The following is an 18,281-nucleotide window of genomic DNA, read 5'->3' as shown; positions in this document are numbered from 1 at the left end:
TGCCAAAGGTCACACCAACCTTGAGCAACAGAAAATCCACCCTTACAGTTTACCTTCCAATAAAGGATAAAAATACACCTTACATAAAAATTGATTGAGCGAATAAAAATTCCTTGTTCTTTGACCTTCAGGCAATTCAATTCCCAGATAGTTTCACTGTTTCAGCTATAAGGAAATTTTACTCTAGCCTGTTCTAAGACTAGAGTAACATTTCCATTTTAATGTAACACTAGTTCACTTTTATCTGAGGGGTAACTGATATCCGTTGCAGTTAAAAACATGGTATTAAGGATATCGAAGTCGACGGATGGTGGTTTCAAATTGTAAATTTTTTTAAATATTGCAGTTTGTCCATTAACTTGATGCTTTTAAACAAAACAGACATAGGTTACCCCCGCCAATAAAGGTGAAGTAGCATTACTGGGTGGACGTCTCCACATAAAACTATTGAGGGTCAAGAACAATTAGATTTCTATAATAAACAAACTTCCGTAGCCCTCCAATTCCTGCCAGGAGCGTGTTCTTTCTAAACAATCTTTGTCCTTCAGACTACTCCCCTCCCCCCACCAGACTTGACCTTGAGTGTTTCCATAATCCTTCAGCATACCAAACAAACTTGACACCAGCGCTTTGTGCCCCTCCCACCCTCACCAGATACGACCTCAGGGTATTCTATAACCCCCCCTCCCCCTTGACTTGACCCAGAGTGTTTCTAAATCCCCAAAGCACATGAAACAAACTTGACATCAGAGTTCTCTGTTCCCTTCTAACCTCTCTATGTAGCAGAACACAGTATTACACCTATGGCGGGGGGGGGGGAATACACTGCCTGTGAAAATAAAATCATGTTTGCCGGCTAGTTCCTCGTTTATTTAACGCTCAGCGTACGTCACGTGAACTGCAGGCGATATACATGAGCAGAATCCACGACGAAAAATTAAAATTTAAGCCAACAGAACTGACGTGATCCAAGTCATGCAGTCTCAAACTAAACGTTCCTCTACAATTCAGCACAGCAGTTTCCATCTCCCAGGTGACTTGCACAGAAGGCTCTCTCCAGCTTTTTCAAGTAGTTGTGGCAGGCACACTTTCTTCCCAAACTACTGAACAGAAAAAGTGCAACATATAAACACTCTCCCTGTTCTGTGACCTTAACCTTAGGCATCTGGGTGTTTAAAACCCCCTTTCCAAGTTTCCAAGTTTCTCTTCTTCTAGATCCTATGCTCGATCAGACTTGACCCAACCCAACACAGAAGTGTTCTGTGACATTCACCATTCCCTGGCCGGCTGGAATTTCTGTGTTTCTCATTAGGAGACCCATAGACATAACACAGCCAGACGGGATTAGCGGCCAGAAGCTGATTGGCCCAGACAGGCCTGCCTGTTTGACAGTGAGTGGGCGAATAATTAAACAGATGTGGCCGGCTTCCAGTTTCCATGGGATTGTCAATGCGGTGCTTCTGGTCACAAGAGATAGAGATAATCCACAACTGCGTTTTGCAAAATGATGGGACAGTTAGGAACGCAAGTTCACCTTTATCAGCAGGGTAACCTTAAGCCGTTGTATATAAAATAGGATTATTTTAATAGGGATATCAAGTCAACAGACGAGTGTTTCAGACTGGAATGCTATGAAAATATTGCAGTTTGAAACCAACGTCTGTCAACTGTCTTTTTTTTAAAACAACTGATATAGGTTACCATTTTGATAAAGGTGAACTACTTTTAACATAGTGTATAGAAAATGTGTTTTGAAAGCTTCTAAGTTTTTTTGAACCTTTGTTTATTAATCAAAGCTCAAGTTGGCCTGCAGGCCGCTTTTCATTGAGGTCATAAGGGAAGAGGTAATGGACAGACAAAATATATAACAGAGGTATAGTTTAGATCAACTTTAAAAGTACAGAACTGTCAAAAAAGCTAGCTGATCAGACAACTTCAGAATCTTTCCCCAACATCTGCTGGAAGCCTAGGGTGACCATAGCACAGTACTTTCACTTACACACAGTGGAGTACTACTACAAACTACTTTCACTATACAGAATAGAAGGCAAATCCTGTCACCTGTCTTTACTTCTCAAGGGGGACAATTAATGGGTAAGGATTATTTTGTCTGCTACACAGCTGAGCAAAGAACCAAACACATATGCTCTGCTCTGGACAAAAGGACAACCTGTTACCACCAGGGTTTATATCAGACTATTCTTAAAATAAATCGTAAACAAATTGTTGGAATAAAAAGAGTCAACATTGGTTGTTAAAACAACACAGTACTGATCATGTTATATCATATAATTGATAAGACTATCATTTAGATCTATTGTAATTCCAACAATCGAATGTCAAAACATGTAGCAGTGAATACTAAGGCTAAAATTTAGATATCATGATCTATGCTTACAACTTAAGGTACACTATTTGTTCTTTCAATTGACAAATGAATCTCTACTGAACATTCAACAACATTATAAATACTAGGCTTAGACCAAGGCCTTGCTTAGACTTAAACTTAATTGGATATTCCTCCACTCCAAATTCAAAGCGACAGGTGCTTTGAAAGTTTTAATGGTAACAAAAGTTGAAGCTTGATGAGATTGTGACAATTCATTCTGAAACTCACTCACACATTAACTGTCACATGGCTTTACACGCTACACAACAGCTCTCTGTAGGTGGAGTTGGTAAATTTGCTGCATAAAGAACTGCTAGTGTCTGGCCATTGTAGTAAGCGTACGCTTACAGTTCATTGAAAGAAATGTGTTATAGTATACGCTGTATTCTTGGCCGTCTCATCGGTTATCTTATACATAGTGTATAGCTATTGTAGTTATCAAGCGTAGGCTTACAGTTTATTGAAAGAAATGTATTAAAGAATTCTTTTACATGCCCAAGTGATGACTCTCCTTGAACTGATCAGGACTTAGAGCTTACAAATACAATGTTCCTTTCAGAGCCTGTAACATTCAAATCAAGGCTGAGAACCCTTGACAGCAAAGCCAGGATTTAAATTGCCAACCTTGTTACACAAGAACAGGATTGTCAAGTCTCAGCGTGCAACTTGATTACTGAGGCTTCGGATGAAACATTGAAAGTTCAAAACCTCCGGAGTCATTAGTAGAACTGTACTCAACGTTTGGAACAGAGCCCATAGCCTGGGGTAAACTGGAAATCCTCACTTGTTGACATTTTGGGTAGTCGCAGACAAAGAACAATAAACTACAAGGCTATTTTTACTTCTGCTAGACTATCTATACATACAGTACCGACTACGTTTATGGTCCGGTCCCACGCGGTTTACACGCGATTAAATCTCGATTAAAAGTCGTGCAAATCGCGATTAAAAGTCGTGCAAGTCGCGATTTGAACGCGATTGAATCGCGTGCACTAATGAGCTGTAGCTATCTAATTAAAAATCTCGTGTCGTTTGTAAACGCGTTTACTCCCGGCACCCCGCCGACTCAAAACAAAAGGCTTTGTCCGACTGCCCCGCCCCTTGGTCGGGCATTTCACCGACGAAATATTTTGTTCGTTAATGAGCAGTGTTTACTTTTGTAAATTTGCATGATACTTGTAAGTCGTCAATTTCACGTATTTGTTGATAATTGGTGAATAATACAGGGGCTGGACAGCGCCGCGGGTGTCGGCAATATTGTCCGAGGACCGCTGACGCTTTTTAGCTAAGATCGTAAAAGAAGTTCACAGTCAGCAAGGACTCCTTCGCCACTATGTGATGACGTCACTATTGAGTGACGTCAGTGTTAAGGGTCACGTGGTCGCTCTCTTCCATCATGGCGTAATGTACTTCACATGTGTATGAATAAAGCTCCCTTTGAATCGAGTTGCATCGTGCCTCTGAGTCTCTCATCAGCACCTTCCTGCATCAATGTTGGCGTGGTGGCAGCGGCTGGGAAACGATACCCATGTCGAAACCCGAACTTTGTGCCTGGAGGAGTCGCAATAGAGGGAACGGGCCAATCGTAACCAAAAAGATGTAGCTACAACAATGGCGGACGTTCTCACTTGTGTAGGAGGGGTTCTGGCGTTTCACCTCCTTCGCGGAGACCCCGGTCGGAATTTACGCCGTGCCGTCTACACCTAATCCCTGCATCAGCTTCGCTGTAGACCCTGAAGAGGTTTCAATAGAAGTTGCAGCTTCGCTGTAGACCCACAGAGGTTTCAATAGAAGTTGCAAAGAGCTTCGCTGTAGACCCACAGAGGTTTCAATAGAAGTTGCAGGGAGCTTCGCTGAACAACCCCCAGAGGACTCATAGAAGTTGTAGGGAGTAGCCTCGGCTTATTTATCCGGCAACTCTTATTTTTCCGTTCCCCCGACCGAGTGTTTGCGGCGTCCATCAACAACAACATCCGCCATGTTTTCCTGGTTCACCCGACTTCGACCGAGACCGCCCACGGACTTTGCTACCGGAACTTTACCCGTAACTGTAACCTGTGATCTACTAAGAGGAGCATCAACCCACGGAACTGTAGCTGCCTGTAGGAACATCTCAACCAGCGACCACTGACTTTTCGTCTGCCAAGAAGAGCGCTAAACACCAAGATCGCGTCGCCCTACACTGAACTGGGACAACTTACAAGCCAAACAGAACTCTGATCCATATCTTATCAGTAACCTTTTTGATTATTGCTATATTTGTATATCATTCCCCATGTTACGTTAATCTAGACGCGGTAATTCTATGGTAACATTGACATTTTATGCCATTCAACTGTCTCAATATTCAGACGTAATGTATTCACAATCTGATGTTAAATGTTATTTGTTACATTATGTTCTACAAACCTTACCTCATCAGTCAACAACTTCCTTCACATACATTGTCATGTTACTTTCTCTTCACCGGTTCTAAATTTTCTATTTCTGTAACAGGGGGAGGGGTATTTTATGGATAATACTATTATAGTTCATGTCCGCTCTGCAGATTTATCACTAAAAATAGACAATATTGTCAGATTTTATTCTGTTTCAATCAGAATCTTAAGGCAGAAAGAAGAAGAAATGGAAAAGAAGATAAATCACGCCACTATGTGATGACGTCACTATTGAGTGACGTCAGTGTTAAGGGTCACGTGGTCGCTCTCTTCCATCATGGCGTAATGTACTTCACATGTGTATGAATAAAGCTCCCTTTGAATCGAGTTGCATCGTGCCTCTGAGTCTCTCATCAGCACCTTCCTGCATCAATGTTGGCGCTTGCAGTCAGCAAATTAATATATCGACATTCTCTCCTGGTACCGATTGCTCAGACTGAGTTAAATTTCTATACTATATCTTGATTAGTAACTCTTCATTTTGCTGGTGTTGTGTTGTTGCTTTTTTATTTATCACGAAATGTGCATTTCTCGATAAATTTGAACAGGCGCGTACACGTTACTGCTCGTCATCCAACACCGTCCAAAGGGTACGGATTTGCAAAACATCGGAGGAAAATTGCCAACAGCGATCATGTTCACAACGCTGGGTATGGAAATTGTGATAAGAAAACAGTCTCCCGATAGATATTTTCTGATATAAAATAAATGTCAATGATGAATCCAGAAAGCAACCCGAACTACGCAAAAGAAAATAGTCTTCACGGCTAAGCTTTTTCGTAAGCCTCAAAGGGAAGACGATGATGTCAACCGTCGAAACAAACGGGTTGTCGGCGAATATAGTCTCCTACTTACAGTTTTTGGCGGGTTATCTTCGTATAATTTTAGTGGAAGGCCAGCAAAAAGAGATACAAGTTCGATTCGCCACATTTCCCCGTAAAATACGGCGTTACATTCCACCGAAAATTATGTGTATAAGCTGTACTGTACGGCACGGCAGAGAGTTGGGAAGAATTAGACGCGCGTGGGAAATGCAACTGGACGTGCGGTTACCATGGCGACAGCTCCGGCGGTAGCCCTCTGAAGTAGCGCCTGCCTGATTATGAGATAAATCCAATCAACTTCCCTCCAATCACAGCCAGAAGCGGCGCTGACAAAGTGGTAACAACAAGAAGAAGCGTAGAACTAACGCTTTGTTGTGTTTTTTTAAATCATTTATCACGAAATGTGCATTCTTTGATAAAATTTAACACGTTACTGCTCGGCCAGCGTCGTCCGCAAGGCATAGATAATTTTGCAAAACATCGGAGGGACTTTTCCGGCATCGATCATTCTCACATCGCTGAGTAAGAATTCTGTGAACAGTCTGTCGATAATCATTTCCAACTTGAAGAAGGTGGTATTTTTTTTACGGCATACTACAAAAGTCGTAACGGCAACCGAGCGGGTTGCCGGCAAAAATTGTCTCCTATTTACATTTTTAGGCGGGCTACTTTCGTCTAATTTTCGTGGAAGGTATATGATAAAATAATACAAGTTCGAATCTTTTGGACCCACAAAGGACTGACAGCATAAACACGATCGTCATCTAATATAAACGGAATTGCTGGGTTGAAGACTATACACTGACATGAATGGACTACTAGTATTTATACGCATAAATTGACCGTTTTGCATGTATTTAAATATGAATAAAGGATATTGTGTTTGGTCATAACTTAATATTTCTAGGAACGTTGATACTCCTTGGTTCGGCATCGGCAGCTAATTTTCTAGACTAGGAAAGTAGGATTCAGGTTTCCATCCGCCTGCTGATCGTCATGGTTACAAACTCGACAAACAAGACTTACCTGTTCCTGACGGAGCTCTTGGGTCGGAACACAGCCATCGTACGATCCTGGTCGTCGAGCAGTCGACCGACGCAACCATACTCCAGGGCATACATTCTACTTTATGTGTTTTTTAAATCTTTTTGTTAATCTTGTTTTGTCTGCGTATCTGTTCAAACAAACATGTACCTGTTCTAACAATGTTGTGTTGGTGTAACTAACATAACTTCTACTATGTAGTTAGATATCGGTAGCTAATTTTCTAGGCTAGGAAAGTAGGATTCGGATTTCTATCCGCCGGTTTCCTGGACACACTGCTGATCGTCATGGTTGCAACTCGACCAACAAGACCTACCTGTTATGTTCCTGACCGCCTCGGACGTTCCTGGTCGTCGGGCAGTGGACCCACGCAACCATATTCAAGGGGCATACGTCTTGGTTCGACACAGACAATTGTTATTTTGCCGAAAATTTCTTCATCAGTTATTGGTTTTCTTGTTGAGTATGTGATCAAGTTTTTCTAACCTGTCATTGATTCAGTTAAAAGTTGCGTTAGCGTTACTAACATTACTTCTACTTCTAGTATTTTACGTTTCTAAAATGAACATGTTTTTAGTCAGTTTATCTACAACTGTTATGCGCTGTTCAAAGAGGTTCACTCTTTTACTAAAAGGGCCTATACGTTTACGGTTGTTTTTCAGCAACATATAGATATATAAATTTAGCTGGTCGGGATACTACGAAGAGGGATTTGACCAATGAAATACGTAAACACGATATATCATTGCCTTTGGAACATGAAAGGTAAGTTTACTACCGATGTTATCGATCATCATTCGGCAGCTTCTACACCAGTCGGATCGTCATCATCTGTTCCGAATGTTGGAAAAACGGTAGGTTGTCCGTGAATATGAATATGTCCGTGTACAAACTTTAATTAATAAAGAAATTTTATACACTTAAACATTTAAAAACATTCTTAATTCATTGGTCGTGGCTCCTTTAATATGAACCAGTTGGGAAATGAATTATAAAATTTGGAATACAGAGTTTATAGATCATCCACCCCTGCGACATTGCCACAAAGTTCAAATATGACGTACGCTACCGCTGCGTGTGCAGTCTACGAAGTATTTTAATTAGTCTAGATCTGCTCTAGAAATTGTCAATAATACAAATAAAACAAAGTTAGATAAATCAAGTAGGTTGATAAAACCCCCTTGGATAAACCAAGAAAAAATAACCACATATTAAACACGGGGCTAGATCGGAGTAGAAAATAAACGCAGAATATTGCAACAGTCAACGTGGCCTTCTTCTGTGGGAACATACTTTCAAAGAAGCCGCTCCTTACCGTGCATGTGTCAATCAAATTGAGCAGCACGTGAGACCAGACCAGACCAAATTCTGGAGGTTTACAATGTAATTTTTCTACAAGTTTACCAGCACCGTAACAGTTACGTCAATCGTGTACTTACACACACTAAACAATCAAAACAGCTGTTGATTTTATCGCAACGATATAAGTTTCATATTTGCGCTCAAATAACCCAATCTTCCACAACCTGTCCCACGTTCTGGACCCCACACAAACCGTGTACACGTCTAAATGTAATATGATATGCTAGTAGTCGCGCCGTGGCGAACTTTAGGAAGGTTGGAATATTTATAAACAGGTCACGTTCCACCGGAGGCGGGGCGGCGCTTGAAGTTCGGATGTAGATACTTACATGTAGTATCTGCCGGTCGAAGCCTGTTTACTTGGTAGTGAGACCGCCAGGATTTTGTACGACTACACTGGTCGCACTGGACATTCCTTGTTGTTCATTCTGAAACTGAAAGACTAGTGTACTTACCTATCAGTTCGGAACATGATTAACTTGTCTTCACTTTCATCGATAGATAAGAAATGCAAACACAGACTATTGTAGCTATTTACAGTGGCAAGTATCGTGTAGTGTGGGCGAATTTGATATCGCTACACCAGCGTACAAATAATGCAACAACAGAAATAGGACACAAATAATTCAACATAGAGTCGGTAGGTTTTTTTCGGGTGGTCCTGACACTGGCCGCGGTAGCGGGCCGTCCTCGTCACGCATGGTCAGACAGAAGCAGAATTTACTCCATGTTTTCTGATTTAGAAAAACACATCTTGCCATTCTTGGGAAAAAAACAATTTATTTGATGTTTTCTTGTCATGTACGTATAAGATTCAAACTTGCACTACACAGTCGGTTCCTCAAAATTGTAGCAAATCTTCCGAGAAAGAACGTGGTAGGTTAGGTAGCGGCGCGGGTGCGAGGTCGCACCATACATTTTGTATCTTCGGAAGGATTTGTTCCGGTACGTGACCCTGGCGCTAGCCACGGCAGTGCCGAAAGATCGGGGTCCAGTAAAAGCATACTTTGCCATATATTCTGCTTAAGAAAAAGACACCTTTGTGGAAATTTATTTCTTATTCTTTAATTTTCACGTATCAAATTTAAACATGTGCGGAACAGTCGGTTTCTCAAAATTGTAGCAAATGATCTTCGGAATGATTTGTTCCGGTACGTGACCCTGGCGCTAGCCACGGCAGCGCCGAAAGATCGGGGTTCAGTAAAAGCATACTTTGTCGTATATTCTGCTTAAGAAAAACACACTTTTGTGGAAATTTATTTGTTTTTCTTTAATTTTCACGTATCAGATTTAAACATGTGCGGAACAGTCGGTTCCTCAAAATTGCAGCAAATCTTCTAGAAATATCGTGGTTGGGAGCGGCGCGGGTGCGTTCTAGACTGCGAGGTTATGCGTTAGTTCAGAAACAAATTGGGAAATTGGGCGTGATACGTTCTCCGCCCTCCGCGCGGGGGTCTGCATATGAAAAGAAGCCGATTTCTGCCAAACCCCGAACTTTGGACGGCACGGGCGTGTCTAGAAAATGTTTATGAAAAGAAGAGGCGTGTCTGAAATCTATTCATTGATCGTCTAAACGCGGTTAGACGTGGTTTCATGCATATCAGACGCGGGTACACACATATCTAATCGCGTTTTACCCGAGAATTGCACGAGTTTTAATCGCGATTTACACGAGATGTAATCGCGACTTGCACGACTTTTGCACGCGATTAAATCGCGTTCAGACCGGACCATAAACGTAGTCGGTACTGTAAACAAAACAGTAATACATGCACACACACACATGTATATGTCAGCCAATGAGCCAAATATTACACATAGTAACAGCGTAGAACAACTTTCTTCTTTTCTTGTATGTAGGTAAAACAGAGAAATTAACCTGCATTCCCTAAGGCCCGGTTTCTAAACTGGAATTCCTCAGAAAAAAAGTCAGATGTTGACATTGTTGGTTGTCACAGATAAAGAACAATAAACAAGCAGCTATTGAACGGGTTTTCTGCGCGTTAAAAATCTGCGCGTGCGTTAAAAATCTGCGCGTTAAAAAATTAAGTTGTGCATTGAGAAATTCTTGGGCAGAAAAATGTGACCCCATTATATGATTTTCCATCTGTTACCAGAATTTTTGGTTTGAAAAGCTCCTAATTTTTTAGGTCCCTAGGGAATAGGTTAATTTGCATATCCAGAAGATTTCAAAATCACTTGAATTTGACACAAATACATGGAAAAATTACTAATACGAGGTTTTGCATTGTAAAATATAACTGCTTGAGGCTTTTCTCCATTCTACAAGCTTCATTTCATCTTTTCTCAAGCAGATTGTTTCACATGCAAATGTCAACCTTTGTTACACGTTAAAACTTAACATTTAAAAATCACTTTAAAACTCCTGGAATATTTACAGAAAGGGATATTGTACTCTAGAATGCTACAAAATATTATTTTGTGTTACCATCTTCAAGCTTTTAAGTTAAAAACAGCAAAAAAGTTTTCAAATCCCGAGGGAATCAGCTAATTTGCATATTTTAACGTGCAGGTTTTTAACGCGCAAGTTTTAACGCGCAAATTTTAACGCGCACAAAACCCCAACCCGCTTTAAGTATCTATGCAATATAAACAAAGTTTGCATGTCAGCCAAGTTTTACACAAAGTAACAGCGCAGCAGAATTTTCTTTTTTTTCTGATAAGTAGGACAAACTAAGAAATTAATCTGCACTAAGGGTTTCTTCACAGGAAGTCTTCTAACAAGAGCACTCCATCACTTTGTACAGAATCGACAGGTACCAGCGGAAATCTGACTGGTCACACATACATCACTATTATCGGTGTTGAGTGACCATCCATATACGGCTTGTCAACCAGATCAGTCTAGGCCTTTTGTTCATTAATTGTACACAAGCTGCTTTGTTTGTATATTGCAGTCGAATCAGGTACTGTAGTAATATCATACATCTCATAGGTTACTGATAATATGGATCTTCCTTCATATTAGCTTTAAATCATGATTTGAACCTTGTTCCACCATCATCGAAAACAGGGATGGAACTTTCTGGGCTACAATTTTCTTTGACTATGATTAAAACTTCTGCTCCAGCCATGCATTATGCCAATGCCATCTAATTCCCATAATGGCTAAGGGCATAAAAGGGTCTAGCAATTCTTCAATTCTGAGCAAACTTGAAAGACTGAAATATGGTATACAATTCAAACTGTATTGCATCTCAATGTAGAGACCATCAATGTACAGTGTAGTTTTTATTTGGACATATCGCAATCTTATTGGGAAGTAAGACAAAATAGTGGCGGTTATCAGATATCACTAAAACCCCATATACAGCCTTCTATCCTGATTAGTGCTTTTTGATTTGACATAACCATCTGCTCTTATTGTAGCGCAAAATCACAGGACATTGTGTCCAGCTCCCGGCGCACCCAATAACGCCAACCCCTGGGGCAAAATCATCTCGATTTCATGGTTGACATCCTCAGACTCAGAGTACAACAAATATCATACCTGATGAAAATGGTGAAAGAAAATGCCTCATTTTTCAACAAACCTTTCTGACGCACCCATTTTTCAGGACAAATAGAACATATTCTGACATTCTAATGTAACAATTCGTAGCACTTAACAATCAATATGCAAATACTGTAAATGCATTTACGTTTGCAGGGATTTAATTTGGCGGTAGCAGGAAAAGGGACTTTTCGTGGTGGTTTTAAGTAGCACCATGCACTGTAGTCTCTTACTTCCATGGAAAAATTTTCACTGTGGTTTTAAGTTTGCGGTGAGGCGGCCACCACGAAAACTGCGAACATTAAACCACCACAAAAGTTTCTGCATTTACAGTACATGTATCATTAGCGAAAGACACAGTCGTGTTTAGCTGGCATCTGTCACAAATGCTTAGAACTCTCAACTGGGACGAAGCAATTTGACACCTGCCAATCCTGAAACATAAAGCCCTGCAAAATTAAGCAGCCTACATATATGTAAGTCATCACGTTCAAATCACATTTTTTGCGAGCTTACCAAAGGCGTCATATTAGCTCACATTCTCAATTTTCGTGCTGGCAGATAGTGTATCTGTATATAAGACACCATATAAAACATTACAGTGATAAATTTGTCAGATATAACCTTGACTGGTACAGATATCTATCTAGCCACAACTACGTGATACTCAGATCAGGGCTCAAAATACCACCTGCATATCATGAAGGTTAGTGCAGGAAAAATTGGAGCAGTGCACTGTGCAGGTATTTCTTGTGTCTACCTGCACCTAACCTGCACTGGTCCATGTACTTGGTTTTATACATAACTGACTCCTATGATGTAGGTTTTTTATGAATTGTTAACAGAGCTCTGTGTTGACTGTTACCACTGATGAAGAATAAAAGAAAAAAACAACAATAGTTTCTGAACAATTTTAGTATGATTCATACTTTCTAAATTCTGAGTGGTGCAGGTAAAACTTGTCTGGTGCAGGTAATTTTCGATGTTACCTGCACCAGTGAAGGTATGCAGAAATAGGTATTTCGAGCCCTTCAGATACACACTCACTGGTAATGGGCACTACGATACAGACTTGTTCATCTGTTGAGTGGAATTCTTCGTCACATGGTACTACTGTGCGGTATACCCACCACTCATTAGACAACTTTTGACAACACTTATACGACAACGACCAATGGAAAAAAGCAGCAAGCTCGCAAGAGATGAGCACACGAGAGGGAAGCACAGAGAGACAAAATGAAAGCACATGTGACCAGTAACCAAGTGGATAAAGAGACAACAACGACTTATATCATAACAGCTGTATCGTATAGTAGTATAATACATGTACAACTAGCTGACTATATATATCTATGTCAATGCAATGTGCTATGCAGACGGTCAGTTATTCATGTACCAGTTGACCATAACTGTATACAGGTTTCAGAAGCAAACAGAAAGTAATGCTCTCAAATCATGAAATCGTTGTCGTTCGTTTCTCCAAAAACGAAAGGCTAAGATAATTGAGTTACACCCAACTGGTCCTCCCCGCATTGCTCGTTACTTTAAGACAGTAAAACCTGAAAAATCGACGCAAGAAATGATTTCCTATACATGGGATTTACCCGGCAGGAACTAGACTGATGAGCATTTAGTCCTAGGTCCTATATAATAAGACAGTGCAGGGTAATATGCAGGGCTGTCTCCAGCTTTAAATTTTTTTCCTTCTCACTCAATTTCCAAATTGCTAAAAGTTAAATCTATCATTTTCAGCTGACAATGTTATAAATTTCCATCCCGGGATGCTGGTCCTGGAGGTAGCCAGGTGGTAATAGTATCTATAGTATAGATCTTCTCTGTAAGTATAAATAATTGTCCTTGAAAGAAAGAAAAATCAAAAAATTTATTACTGCCTGAGTATTTTGAATGTATTCCCTTTTCAAAAATACAACACAAACATTTTGCTATTCCAGAAACCCTGAGATGACGATGATGATGCAATGACAAAGGTTAGACATATGAGGTATCTTATAAGATCCTCACATGATATCATTATTAATAAGATGCACAATACAAAATTCATTCACGTAGTTGGATCATGTCGCAAACAGTCAGACGTTTCAGATAGCGTACTTTATCTTTCCTCGGTCAATGGTGAAAGATTACGGCTGCTATCTGAGTCACCTGACTTTTTATAAAATCCCCTACTACTAGAATCCAGTTGCTAGAGTACTAGTAACTCTTGCATTGTGAAAGATTAATTATGATTCCAGAAAAAAATAGAAACTATGCATAGATTCTACAGGCAAAATCACAAAAAAATAATATTAATAATCTAAAGCATATAGTCTAATAAGGTTGATGAAATTCCTTCATATTACAGGTGAATTAGTACTAGTAAACTACAGGTGTCACTACCACTCATACTTCATTTTCTGGTACACAACCTTTAAAAATTGTATGATGCTAATTCATGTTGACAGCATAACTAGGACTGAAAATTGTCATATTTGGAACACAGGTCCCTGGAGTTATTTTCAAAATGGTACAGAGATTTACTGACAACTGCGTTATCGTGATAATATATCATCCAACATTCATTCAAAATCTGACATTTGAAGTCCAAATGTTAATGTAAATCTGATTTCGCAAATATGGTGATATATGTGAAAAATGGCTTGCTGCTACACTATATGGAGGCGTTGGCTGCAATTAAATACAAGCGCCTGATATGAGAGATGTCAAAAATCATCACCGAAACGCGCAATAAAGGCCCGCTTTTGAATTTTGATATGGGGCGGGCGCGTTATCATTTTCATCTTTGCTGCAGAACTCATCTGCGGTTTAGACAGTAAAAAATGGGGCCGCCAAAACCGTACTGCACACAGAGACACAGACCCCGTGCGATATTTTCCGGGCCTCCCGTTGTTTGGAGAAGTCCCGGAATTGTCAACAAACGCGACTGTAAACAAACGATGTCAACAAAAGGGCCCAAATTTAAATCAGTAATTATCCACGCGGGCTTTTCAGAAGGGGCTGTCCGCTGATTACCATAACAAAGGAGCCTCATTTAAAGTGACGGCAAAATCTTAGCCCTTCCGCCCTAACCGGAGGGGAAAATTCTTGGAAAAGATAAATAATTTACAATCCTGAGGCAAAACGTTGCAGAAGAAAGGCCGCAATTTGCCGCGCTTAGCCTCAATCCGCCGACACCAATTTCATAAATGCAACCACACCGCATTGAGAAAATTATGATAATAAAATTATCATAATTTCAGAGACTAAAGATTCATAAACAGCAAAACATGGTGGGACTCACGAAATCGCCAGCGTCCAGGCCAAGACGTCTTGGGGAAGAGTTAAAGAAGGACACCGGGAGCAGAGTCTTGGGGAGGCGATCGCCAGAAAGGCTGGTCTGATGTAGCAAAAATGGCTCCCGCTTTGCTACAGTGAAATCGACACATAAACCACATGTGTCACATCCAAACCTCAGGAATAAATTATGATAATTTCTCCCGAATTTCACCGCCGGTTTCAGACGACAACCGACGCTAGAAGCGATGACCAAGAGAAATCCTGTATTTTCTAAACAGATAGAGGAAAGTAGAGGTAGAAATACACACCTTAATGTCGAGTTTTTGGAGAACAACGCCGTTTCTGATCGCCTCGCTGCAAAATGGTGGCTGCAGATTATGCAAATGAGCCAAGCATCCCTGTCACAAGCACATAGCGGCTATCCTCCCTATAGTTTGCTGATTTCCCACAAAATAAGGTGATTTTAACCTACGACAGTAACATATATAGTCAGTGAGATTCTATTTTATCATCTTATCAAAGATATAGCTTTACAGAAGGTCTAAATCTTTAATAAAAGGCATTTTTGGAGGATCGATTTCAAGCGTGGGGTCAAAGGTTATGGTGTGTACACCACGTGACTGAACCAAGATGGCGGACCAAAATACACAGGAAGCACAGGTACAGGTGATAGGACCGTTATTTCGTAATTAATACGACATTTATGGATTGTTTTCATTAATCAGAGAATGCCTGTACCGTCGTAGATCATAAAGAGAAATTTTGAAGTTTCAGTGTCACGAAAAACCTGCGCTCTTTCTGGAAAATGGCGGTATGGCAGTGAGATATGAAATGGGGGCGTATAAATTTACTAGATTATGAAGATATTTCTAGCATGTCCTTCCTCTTTAATACTAATGATCTGTATTCTGAAACGCTGCCAGATCTTGAATGCCACCCTTAAGGTATTACAGATACATGTACATTTACATTACTGAACCACAGGTTGCCCTTGCAGAGGATACATCATACAGTAGATACAGATATAATGATATAACCATTGTGTGACAATGAATGAAATTTTTATCGTTCAGTATGATCAAACTCATTGTTGTTTCATGCAAATGACAGTATACTTAACTCTTGCTACTCAAATGTACAAATGTGTTGATATAGTGTTGTATGGGGCTATTGACAGGGTGCCATGTATACATATAGAAGACAAACAGTGTACATGTATTCCACATCACCCGAGGTACCAGTAATAATGGGTAGGATTACCTGAAGGCCAAGAAAACAAACGTTTTAATGCAAAATGGGCCAGAAGTTTAGAAAATTTGGTGTCCTCAAATAAGAAATTTAATTGAGAATTTGGATTTTTTACCAAACATACATTTGTGGAGATTCATTAACTTAAGGAGAACCCCTTGTGACATGGCAAGGTATCACCAAGTTTGGATCACCTGTATCAAACATTATCATGGCTCAGGTATGACATAAATCTATTTCTGTCTGTTAACCACAGGAGATGGAGAAGTCTGATGAAGAGGAAGAAGAGGAGGAGGAATCGGAGTCAGATGAATCGGAGGTGAGAGCCTACAGTACACTTGTAGTCATTTATATAAACAATTAGGTGCAAACATTGGAGCAATATTACAGGTGATAGGATAAAGTGTTTCTGTTTTGGAGATATGACTACAGGGTGATTCAAGCTGCAAGTTGATATAAGTGGGCAAGTCTCTATAACATAGATCGCGTTATGTATGTACAGTCAAACCTGCCCAAGACGACCACCCGGGGGACCGGGAAAAAACGGTCGATTTGGGCAGGTGGTCGCTGAGAAGAGTATCGACTTAAAACATACCCGATGCAAACTCCAAATTGTACCCCAACCTTTTATCGAGCTTTTATGCGATGCAGTGTTTTAAAGCTCAATATTTATACACTAATGTTTAGACAGTAAGGGAACTTTGATGCTGTCAGTTACCATACAAGCCTTTATGCGTCGCTGTGTTCTTGATCACCGTATCTGAAATAACTACGGTGCACCTTTCGAATTCGTACTAATTTGTAGCGTACTTACCCACGAGAGTGAATGTACAGTACAGTTGGACAAAAGCATTACACAGATCTTTCTTTGAAACGTATGAGGCTATATACGTTTCAGCAGTCGTTCACTTCATAATGATATAGATTTTTAAAAAAAATTCTGTAACAACTAAAGTCGGATTTTCTTACAACAAAATTTCCTCCCATATTACAGTAGACTGCCCGATTGACCCACCCATTGACCGCCGCCATCCTTATTCTAAACATAACATTGTAATGGCAGTCAAAGTCCGATGCAAACTGGCCTATTTCGGCACAAAATCGCGCTAGTAATCATAGAAAATCGATGAAAACCTCAGTTTTGAACATGATGCGGTCGTTATGGGTCCCAAGTTGGGCCGGTCGCGGTCGCGTTGGCCAGGTGGTCGTTGAGAAAAGGTCGCTTAATGCTTACGTCAATGGGGAAAAAAATCGGGACCGAGAAAAAGCGGTCGAAATGGCCAGGTGGTCGCTGAGAAGAGGTGGTCGCTCGGGCAGGTTTGACTATATGCATTATCAAGGAATTTTGCCAACTAAAAAGCTGATCTTGTATTTCAAACTGACAGTGACACAGTGACATTTTCTCCTGAAGGATTTATACTAAAGGGAATGAAGCATTGATTTTAGCATGTCTGTCTGTCTGCACGTGTGTTTGTTTGTCTCTGTATGTGTGTGTGTGCGCGCGCGCATTTTTGTGTGTGCATGTTTGTGTTCGTGTTTCTACACTGCAGTTCCTGAATGCCCTGCCAGAGGGGGCTTACTGTCAAGGGGGTGCAAATTAAATTAGCTTGTTTGTCCCATGTTCTACCAGGAGGAAGAACCGAAGCTGAAATACGAACGGGTCGGGAACGACTTGTCGGACATCCTGAGAAAAGATGCAGCCAGCTGCATGGCAGTGCATGAGAAGGTGAGACTATTCTGTTGGACTCAGTAGTACAGTCAAACCTGTATTAGGGGCCACCTCTACAGAGGGGCCACCTGTCCATAGTGGCCACTTTTTGTCGGTCCCTTGGGTATTTTATCTACAAGTTGCCACCTCCATACAGAGGCCACCTGTCTATAGTGGCCAAATTTGTCCGGTCCCTTGAGTGGACGCTATAGACAGGTTTGACTGTACTCATACTTTCCACGAAAAGTTCAAGATTGGAATCTAAACCAACTGTCCTTGGCAACCATTTTTGTTCAGTCCCTTGAGCGGTTGCTCAGGACAAGTTTGACTGTACTATCATACACTGTGACCACAGTATCAGAACCTGCCAAGTTCAGGGAGAAGATCACTGAACACCTGATGAGGTGCCAGCATTAATTGCATAGCTCCAGCATTTTACCCAACAAGAGGGGTGCTGCCC

At 40.7% G+C, this 18,281-nt stretch overlaps 2 protein-coding genes across 7 annotated transcripts in view; one reads left to right on the top strand and one right to left on the bottom strand.

The window, feature by feature from the left end:
* LOC118424722 (POU domain, class 6, transcription factor 2-like) overlaps positions 1–15,520 on the bottom strand; it is a 44,254-nt gene extending 28,734 nt beyond the window's left edge. For 2 of the 6 annotated variants that reach the window (XM_035833413.1, XM_035833416.1), the window contains exons 1-2: positions 15,174–15,519; positions 14,870–14,994 (exon numbers count right to left, since the gene is read on the bottom strand). The gene's annotated coding sequence lies outside the window, so the exon portion shown is untranslated. Of the gene's footprint in view, positions 1–14,869; positions 14,995–15,173 lie in introns of all 6 variants that reach the window. The other 4 variants (XM_035833415.1, XM_035833417.1, XM_035833414.1 and 1 more) reach the window with 4 other exon arrangements.
* An 850-nt stretch (positions 15,521–16,370) lies between these two features.
* LOC118424721 (vacuolar protein sorting-associated protein 41 homolog) overlaps positions 16,371–18,281 on the top strand; it is a 33,058-nt gene continuing 31,147 nt past the window's right edge. Inside the window, exons 1-2 of the mRNA XM_035833412.1 lie at positions 16,371–16,432; positions 17,744–17,839. Of these exons, the coding sequence (XP_035689305.1) occupies positions 16,373–16,432; positions 17,744–17,839 (156 nt within the window). The 5' untranslated portion in view covers positions 16,371–16,372. The remainder of the gene's footprint in view (positions 16,433–17,743; positions 17,840–18,281) is intronic.

The sequence above is a fragment of the Branchiostoma floridae genome, chromosome 10 (genome assembly GCF_000003815.2).
Source record: "Branchiostoma floridae strain S238N-H82 chromosome 10, Bfl_VNyyK, whole genome shotgun sequence".
In the NCBI taxonomy this organism is placed as follows: domain Eukaryota; kingdom Metazoa; phylum Chordata; class Leptocardii; order Amphioxiformes; family Branchiostomatidae; genus Branchiostoma; species Branchiostoma floridae.
This window is presented reverse-complemented; position numbering and strand designations above follow the sequence as displayed.